This window comes from Eptatretus burgeri, chromosome 2 (genome assembly GCF_056783735.1).
Source record: "Eptatretus burgeri isolate ZD-2024b chromosome 2, Ebu_testis_v1, whole genome shotgun sequence".
Classification (NCBI taxonomy): Eukaryota; Metazoa; Chordata; class Myxini; order Myxiniformes; family Myxinidae; genus Eptatretus; species Eptatretus burgeri.
In genome coordinates this window covers 32,670,659-32,680,658 of record NC_140962.1, presented here as the reverse complement: position 1 = coordinate 32,680,658, position 10,000 = coordinate 32,670,659, and the positions used below count along the sequence as shown (strand labels likewise).

General features: G+C 39.5%; 1 protein-coding gene across 2 annotated transcripts in view; it reads right to left on the bottom strand.

The window, feature by feature from the left end:
* LOC147031760 (rho guanine nucleotide exchange factor 25-like) overlaps positions 1-10,000 on the bottom strand; it is a 266,797-nt gene that overhangs the window by 181,480 nt on the left and 75,317 nt on the right. For both annotated transcript variants that reach the window (XM_085867167.1, XM_085867169.1), the window contains exon 3: positions 4,876-5,119. In XM_085867167.1, coding sequence (XP_085723293.1) covers positions 4,876-5,119 — 244 coding nt within the window. The remainder of the gene's footprint in view (positions 1-4,875; positions 5,120-10,000) is intronic.

The following is a 10,000-nucleotide window of genomic DNA, read 5'->3' as shown; positions in this document are numbered from 1 at the left end:
AAATATATTTTACTTGGAAACTCACAAAGGGAAACATATAACGTTCGTCAAGCAAATCCGGTAACCGGATACTTTATAAACAGACGTGAGGACGAAGGAAAACCTCATAGAACCTCCATCAGATCGGGGATGAAACTTTACCACCACGTTTACCACCACGTTAACCACCACGTTTACCACGTTAACTACCACGTTAACCACCACGTTTACCACCACGTTTACCACCACGTTAACCACCACGTTAACCACCACGTTTACCACCACGTTTACCACCACGTTAACCACCACGTTAACCACCACGTTTACCACCACGTTAACCACCACGTTTACCACCACGTTAACCACCACGTTAACCACCACGTTAACTACCACGTTAACTACCACGTTAACTACCACGTTAACCACCACGTTTACCACCACGTTTACCACCACGTTAACCACCACGTTTACCACCACGTTAACTACCACGTTAACCACCACGTTAACCACCACGTTAACCACCACGTTAACTACCACGTTAACTACCACGTTAACCACCACGTTAACTACCACGTTAACCACCACGTTTACCACCACGTTTACCACCACGTTAACCACCACGTTAACCACCACGTTAACCACCACGTTAACCACCACGTTTACCACCACGTTTACCACCACGTTAACCACCACGTTAACCACCACGTTTACCACCACGTTAACCACCACGTTAACCACCACGTTTACCACCACGTTTACCACCACGTTTACCACCACGGACACGGTGCACGAAACAGTCATGACATGTCACGTCCACACATCCGCGGAGAGTCCGTACAGATCCAGATCTACTCGTATGTACCAGGTCCGTGTGTGCTGTGTACATACCTCCACCTTGTATCTGTGGACTGTACATCCCGATCAGGACACGAACTGTACGGTACAGCTCGTAAAGTGGCTGAAGCACTCAAAGCCTCCAACGGAACGCCTGACTTGGCAAGCGATTACCAATCGCCGTCGACACAACAACACAACGGGAATCGCCCGTGAAACGTCTCAAATGAACAAATCAACACTTTTTGCGGAGTCGGAACTGCTGATACTTTCAAATCTGGAACTTACATCCAGGCCAAAAAACATGGTGGTTTCACAGGCTACTAGGTTTTATCGTTATGGAGGGGGGGGACGGACTGACGGACACGGACACGGACACGGACACGGACACGGACACGGACACGGACACGGACACGGACACACACACACACACACACGGCCGGATGCACGGACGCATGCACGGACGGACGGACGGACGGACGCACGCACGCACGCACCATTTTATTAGTGTAGATATATATTAATATTTTGTAATGTGAGCAAATCGCTCAAAACAGAAACAGCAGACTGCGTATGTAATTACCCGGAAAAAAAGGACCCCATGTGGCCTGTGCCGTCATGGATAGCAAAAGCAGGCGATGAAGCTCGGCGTTTCACTCAATGAATTTACACTTTCTGCACATTCCATAATTTCTTTTTTTACTCAATATAATTGTCCAAACAGAAGAAAAAGTTAAGTTTAATGCTTTGCTGAAAACAAATACACGAAGTTATAAAAATCACTAATTTGATAAAATTGTACGATTTCACTCCAGATTAAAAAGTTCCTTGAAAGATTTTTTTTTTAAAAAGACACTTATTTTGTTCCCCAGATCCGATTCTCAAATCTGACATAATATTTAAATTAGATACTTTAATTATTCTGTGAGAGTAGATGGTGTGTCGCCAAATAAAATGGCGTGTTGCCATCTTGGTCAGGCTTATTTTGCTTTTTATGATGAGCACGCCCTAAATTATCTTCAAAAGGGGTGTTTTAATTAACCCAAACACCCAATTTTCACTTCCAGCACTTCCTTGGAGTTTTCTTAATATGCTTGCAAAGTTTCAGGCTGCTAGGTTTTATACTTTTGGAGTTATGGAGGAGACACACTGACACACACACACACACACACACACACACACACACACACACACACACACACACACACACACACACACACACACACACACACACACACAGCCTTTTATTTGTATCGATAGATATATCTCATGTTCACGTCTATCAAGTAGGAACTTCAAGAACTTTGACTTGACTCCAAATGGAAGAACACGAAATGTTGTTTACCCAGAAATCTTGCATCAACACTTTCAAAAGGTCCATAATGACTCACTACAGTATGACTGCCCAAACCTGCAGCCAAAAGAAGTGAGTGTGATAATCAAGAAACCCGAAAACTTGAACAGGCATTAGATACAGCACAGAGCCAAAAGAGACTGTCAGAACAAGCCTTTAAATCTCACGAGCAGGTCCAGAACAAGTTGTGAAAGTCAGTGAGAAGTGGTAAGGAAGGGTGTTGATGGTGATGAGATTTGAAATGCCCATTCACATTTCCCATCAATGGTAGGGGTTGGGGTAGGAGGAGGTCAGAAGAGAGAGGGGAATGGGTGAGGTGAAAGTCCGGAGGCAGGGGCTTGGGTGGGGTGTGAGTCCAGAGTGAGGGAGGGGTGGCAGGAGGTGTGGGAAGGGAGGGATGGGGTATGGCTCTTCCGACCTAATAATAACAACAGCATGACATTACCTCATGCTACGCCTGCACACCAAATCACCTCCAATGCCTGAGGCTTCCGTAGGCACACTCAGTGGAAACCAACACTTACTGGTCACAAATAAAAGACAGTGGAGCCGCCAACCATGGTTTCACCCTTGTTATAAGCTTCCTCAGGACAACACAGCACAATCATTTATTTGTGACGACAAACCAGATGTGGTCAGTAATGCAAAAAACCTCGTGACTTGGTGGAGCAGCAAAGCAGAAATCGTGTCCCACAACAGCCGAAACTGCACAACCCTTGAGCAACAATGGTCGCCTGCCAATCAACACATTGTCTTTACGCTGCTACACAGCAGCAATCAACTTTTCCACTTTTTGTCCCATCAACATATATATATATCTATATATATATATATATATATATATATATATATATATATATATATATATATATATATATATATATATATATATATATATATATATATATATATATATATATATATATGTATGTGTATATATATATGTATATGTATATATATATGTATATGTATATATATATATATATATATATATATAAATATATGTATATGTATACTGTATACACAACAATACACAACATATGAAAAGGTGCTTTCCCATTGTCTTGGGTCGCTCGCCTGCATTTGATTTTTCATTTATATATTTTCATTTATTTACATTTTCATTTATGGATGCTTTCCGACAGTTCTGTGATTTTTCCTGGTGTATCAACATTGATGTCCAACGGCACGCAAAAGTACCATGCTTCCCCATTATCTCGGGTTGCTCACCTGCATTTTTTCCATTTATATATATATATATATATATATATATATATATATATATATATATATATATATATATATATATATATATATATATATATTTTCATTGATGGATGTTATCCGATGATTCTGTGATTTTTCCTGGTGTAAAGGCTTCGATGTCCATCGACACACAAAATTTCAGCTTTCTACATCACCCGGAAAATACCGATCTTTAATATCAGTCAGTCATTGCTCAGAAAGAGCTCTCTTTCTACATATATATATATATATATATATATATATATATATATATATATATATATATATATATATATATATATATATATATATATATATTTGAAGAAAGAAAATTTTACATTGTTGTCAGCATCCTTGAGTGAACACATTTACTTTAACGTTTTCACCACCCTTCATTTCATGGCAAAGACATATTTCAAGCAAGTTACAACATTCTCTTGAGAAATCACCTCATTTATGTCATCATTTTAAAAGAAAATTGAAATTATTTATTTTTGAAGCTGTCTTTTGAATCCCATCAATGAAAATTAATCCTGGGAACTCAACTCGACTAAACAAATGGCAACCTGCCATTGTGAGCCTTTTGTTGATTAAATTATTAATATTTTAATCCAGTAAAAGTGTACAAGAGCCAGAGGTTCACATACATCTCAATCAATGGTTTAGCTATACAGGTACTCGATGATGCACTTATTCCCTCATCCATTAAAGATGCCATACGATCAGCCTCATCTCAAAAGATTCACAGCAGAAACCATTATGTTTCTACATAAAAACCGATCATCAAAACGGAAACGTTTTATCCAAAAACAAGGCACTGAATTTCCTTCCCATAGATGCTTAATACAAGTTGTGGTTTCGTTTGGACAGATGCCTAAGTCGAGATTGATCCAGTTGAAAAATTAACTCTTATCCAACAGAGTAAATTCTCCTACAGATTAGGGATCATTCAAAAGGACTGTTACGATTGATAAGGATTTTGAGACAAATATGGGTGACTCAGTACCAAAACACCAAACAGCAGTGGATAAAAAGATGGGATTGGTTTACGATAGATGAGATGTTTTCTCCACCTTCCCCACCCCTCTCATTCCCCAAATAACAACCTTTCCATCTTGTTTACTTATCCACATTCTTAATTTCTATATTCATCAATTTAGTGCTCTCTAAGGTTTATCATCCCACTAACCAACATTTCCACTTCACAAACTCCAACTTCTGAAGTATATTCTCATTGTTTTTTTTTCCCCCCCTCCAAATATTTACATTTTTCCTCGAGTAAACCATCTACTTATGTCCCTAAAGATTACATGGCAGCTCAATAAATGGAGGTTCTGCTTGGAATTTCTGCAGCTGGATCAAATCTTGTTTTGCTTGATTTCCATTGTTATTGTCTGTCTCTGCAGGTCCTTTAACTATGAATAACAACTATCACACTTTTGGGATTTTTGAAAGGTACTCACCATCAACATTATGGGAGTCAATGTCAGCATCTGTTGAGCATTCAGATGACAGGATTGCCCAGGGAACCAAGCCCTGGCATTGTCCATCGCCATCCCTATTGGCACTGCGGATCAAACACCAACCAGGCTGTCCTGGGGGATCTCCTAAAATCTCCACAGCTTGGCCACGGCGAACATTGACTTCCCCAGGCCCTTCAGCCACACGGTCTAGATTCACCTGAGCTGGCCGACCAGGCTCATCATCCTGTGGGGGAAAATGTATCAAGGAAGTATAAGAAAACAAAGACAAAATCCACTAAATTATGATTTGACTTTCATTCAACAAAATAATTCCCAGCCAAATATTGCCAAAAGATGGTTCATCACCTGTTATCTGACCTTTTACCTAATTACTTTAGTGATACTTTGTTCCACTGACAATAGGTTTATAAAACAGCTCAATAAAGATAAGGAGTGAATGCACAGCAAAAATAAGAACAACATGAATGAAGGTCAAGAATAAACTCAACCAGACTAAACAAATGGCAACCTGCCATTGTTGATCACTTACAGAACAAGGGAAGTATTTTACAAGGCTACAAGATCGGCTTATTAGATTGTTTTTCGATCATATTTATGTTGAAAAACATATTGATTCATAAATACATCTTCATTGAATTTCTCTGAAGAAATGTTGAGAGTTGCCACGTTGACTTACTGGAATGGCCTTTGAGCAGGGAGGCCAGACCCTTAATGGTTAAACAAAACTCGATAACCCTTTATACTATTAATGGCTAGAGTATATGGCAGTGCTCTTTCATGATCTATTTACACAAAATTATCAAGTTTGTCATACTTTCAGCATATCTAACGGATGTAAGTTATACAATAGATGTTTCAAAGAAGTGTCACAGCCAATCGGTGACCAGACGTGGCTGCTTTCAACATCACCAGCCTTTGTCAATCCATTGCTGGATGAAGGTCTCCCCAAAACTCCTCCCTCTGCAAACATCTGTCTTTGGCAAGTCTCATCCAACTTGTGATTGCAAACATCTTGAATTCATCTTGCCTTCTTCAAAGAAGGTTTCTTATTGTTCATTTGTGTGACTCCATATATTCACAATTATCTTCATGACTCAACGATGATCCACATTTAATACCTGGCCAGCCCATTGCCAGTTTCTTAACTTCAAAAATGACATCACCTATCCTTATTAGTGCTCTCAGCAATGAATATATTTTCCTTTCCCTTATTTTGGGTTTCCATGATGGTTTTCAAGCAGACGTCTTTCCATGCTGGTTTGAGCCATCTGTAGCTTCCTTATCATTTTTACATTTAGGGTCCAGGTTTCACATCCGCATTATAGGAAAGGCAATACACTTTGGTTTAGGATTTTCCTTTTAAGACATAAAGCAATTTCTCTTTGAGAATACGGCTTAAGTTTTATTATTTTGTATGCAGCCTGTGGTTGCTGGTTCTATCATTGCTGGGAGCATGGCTGTGCTGCTGATGCAGTGCCCCCTGTTTCCAGTGGGCTGGTACTCATTTTGCCAACCTTGGAAGGTTGACAGGCTGATTCAACCCACTTGGTGTTATTGAACGGCTTTGACAATGGGCTCAAACTCAAGACCCTCAGAGGTTAAAGTAGCCTTAATCACAACATTACCATAACTGTTAAGCCATCACTCTACCAAGCCGATTTTCGTCGCCTCTAATGCTTATTTACTTCACATATGTGAATTATACGCCCATCAGTTTGTTTATAAGCCTGAAAGAAACAAGAAGAGGAATTGAGAGAAAAGGGGAGGGGTGGGGGGTGGCAGGTTGACCTCCTTCAATCTCATAGGCAGGCCGATTGTCATCCTTTGGATGGAAATAAAACTGGATGTCCCATCTGCCAGCATCATTATGGGATTGACCGAAATGGGGTACATTCAAACCATGTTCAGACATGTTCAAACAGTATGTAGCATTTTAAAATAGATTACAACATGGGCTTCCCTTGAGGGATGAGACTCATCCTGTGACTGTCACCCTGTGTACCCACCATCACTGTCATGTCGTTTTTTTGGGGGGGGGGGTTTTGAGGGGGGCATGGAGGGTGGTGGGAACTATTATATATGGACTGATGTTGGGAAGGCACAGTGGAGGGGTGGGAGTTTTTTTTTTTTAGTTATCAACTTTTTTTTTTTTAATTGGAAAGAACAGTGAAGAGTTTGGTTGAGGCTCATCAGTTATCATCTCTATTTTTACAGAAAACAACAATTCAAAAAAATAAAGAAATACAATGAAAAAAATCAATTGTGTTTAAATGACAAATTACAATCAATGGAAAAATACAATGCAAGTGGGCTGTGATAGTGATGTATGCTTGAGTTTGACAAGATGTCCAGATGTCTGTTGTGCGGACAATGGAAGAATCATCATCAATTATCCTGGCAAGGTTTTCCCTGGCTTTTTGATACGCTCTTAGAAGCAGAGTTCACATGATTGTGTGATGACTTTGGAGGTCATATTTACAGTTCAAAACCCTGACAAAGTCTTTGAAGCAAGAGTATTCAACAACAGATACAGGCTGCATGTCTCCAATGATCACACTTATCATCATTTGGTCAATGTGATATTGTCTTGGGGAATCAGCGCCAAACTTGGATCTTTTATGAAAAGTGCTTTCAATCATCGATTGCAAAAGTGAACTTGTTGCTGTTGCAGACTTTGGTTTCTTTGAATCCGCATTCTCACCCATCACAAATAGGTACTCTCTCTGGTGTTTGGTTTTCAAATGTTTAAGCATCTTGAACGTATTACAGTGATGAGCAGTGTCTATTGAACAAAGTGAGCATGCAAATTTCGGACTGTTTTCTTAAATCTTCCCTGCCCCAAACGCCTTGCCATTCATTTAAAAGGAACACGCCCTTGAGGCGTGTTTAGTTTGTGAGTGACTCACTTTTGTTGCTATATTGCAAACGGAATGCCCCAGGGGCATGCTGCTTTTCAAATAACACATTGCCAGGCCACTTGTACAGGCAAGATGGGCTGTTCAAGTGTCATGATCGGCTGAATGGAATCCACCTGTGTGTGATTTCCTTATATTTCCTTGTACATGCCCATGCCAATGCCCAAAATTGATCATGCCCAACAGGGACGAAACAAAAACAACCCGCTTATTTCTCAGCAGTGGGAAGTACTTGGAATCGACATCGAATTCGGTTCACTATTCAATTCCTTTTGATTCCATGTTTGCAATCGAGAACCGAGTACTTTGAAATCGATTCCGCACACCACTACATTTTAGTTGTAATTAAAATAAAGCCATATTCTATGGCGCTGCCTTCCCTTCCCCTCCCCTCATGCTTAACAGCCCCCAAACCTTCTTCTCTCTCACAACTATCTGGGAATCTGCGAGCAATGTTCGTGCCTTTATTTAATTACAAATAAAATGTGATAAGCCCTAAAATCTCTAAATCAAAGCCGAATTTAAACAATGAAAGTGTGGTCTCCAACAACGGACCAATTCACTAACCAACTCCCAGATCCAACTATCCAACTCCATTGCTCGCACTTTAACTCACATTTTATAGGGGAAAATTAGGGAAGAGGTCCAGTGCCCCTTCAAGCAGTCTCTGTCCACTGGCACAACTGCTCTCTGGTGAATTAAAACGTCCTCACCAGCTTGTATCGGCTATGAATTGTGTGTGGTGAGGGGTGATCATAAAAATCATAAAAAGTGGGGAGGCAAGGAAAACAATGGTTTGTGGCTCTTCTGTACTATTTCCACTTTCCTGACCCAGTGCACTTCGTTATAAAACTTGGTAGACATGCAAGACACCTTTGCCACTCATTAAATATGCAAAAACCTGCACCACTTATTAGAGATCCATCAACCAGAACAACCTCCTCTCCCCACATTGGATCAAGCTTAAACAATTTCAGATTATCTGACAGTGTGGTATTAAAATGTAAAGACAAAGTTCAGATGAGCCCTTTGTTTTGGGGCAGGTGGGGGTGTTACATATCAAAATTTTGATGATATTTGTGTTCGTAATTAAGTTATGGCCCTTTATTGCTTAAATGTGTTTTTTTATTATAAATATCAAGGAAGTGAAATTTTATAATGGTCAGACAGAGTTATTCAAAGTTTTTCGAATTAACTTCTCTTTCGTTTTATGGTATAGGGGATAAGGAACAATTGGTGGATAAATAAAATAGGAAGTTTAAAAGTTCACAAGTTCAGATGACAGAAACATTTCATGAAATAAAACCATCAATGAATGCGTAATATTGCACCTAAGGTGGAAAGAATCGCTCCCATGCACATCCCATACTGAAGGAGATCCATGAAGGAGTAAGTCATAAGAAGAAGAAAAAAAATTAATGAATACTCACAATATAAACTCCTATTCTGCAAACAAACATCATAATTCTACGTTGTATATTTGATTGCAATGTGTGCAAGTGTCCAGAAATCTCATCTGTCCATTAAGTACACAAAAAGTTAGATCAGAACAGGAATGTCCTAAAAGAAGCAGTGATGCGAGAGCAAATTTTCTCTTTTATAATGATAAAAAAGTGTATAAACAACAGAGCTTTGATTCACATTGCAACTTTAAAAGGTGTCACTATAATTTTAGTCAAAGACTCGCATTCCTTGCACCATGAAGAACAGTCAAACCTAACATGGCATATTTAACAAAGAGTAAAAAAAAAACATTTTAAAGGAAAACAACACAGAAACTTTTTCTATCCAAACAATCTATACTAATAAATGTCAATATATGTGTGTGTGTGTGTGTGTGTGTGTGTGTGTGTGTGTGTGTGTGTGTGTGTGTGTGTGTGTGTGTGTGTGTGTGTGTGTGTGTATCCTCCATAACTCAAAAACCATGAGACCAAGCAGCCTGAAACTTTGGATGCATACTAAGGGAAGTCCAAGAAAGTGAAAATTAGGTGTTTGGGTTCATTTTTAATTTAAACACCCCTTTTGAAGATAATTAACGGCCTTAATTATTTATATACTTTATCAGGCGATCCTCATTCACCGCTCTCTACAGGGTCTTAAGGCGTATTCAAGGTAATCTCGCTGGGTCTGAAGCCGCCATGTTTTTTGGCCTGCTCAACCATGCCTTAACTTGGAACAGGCCGCAGTGA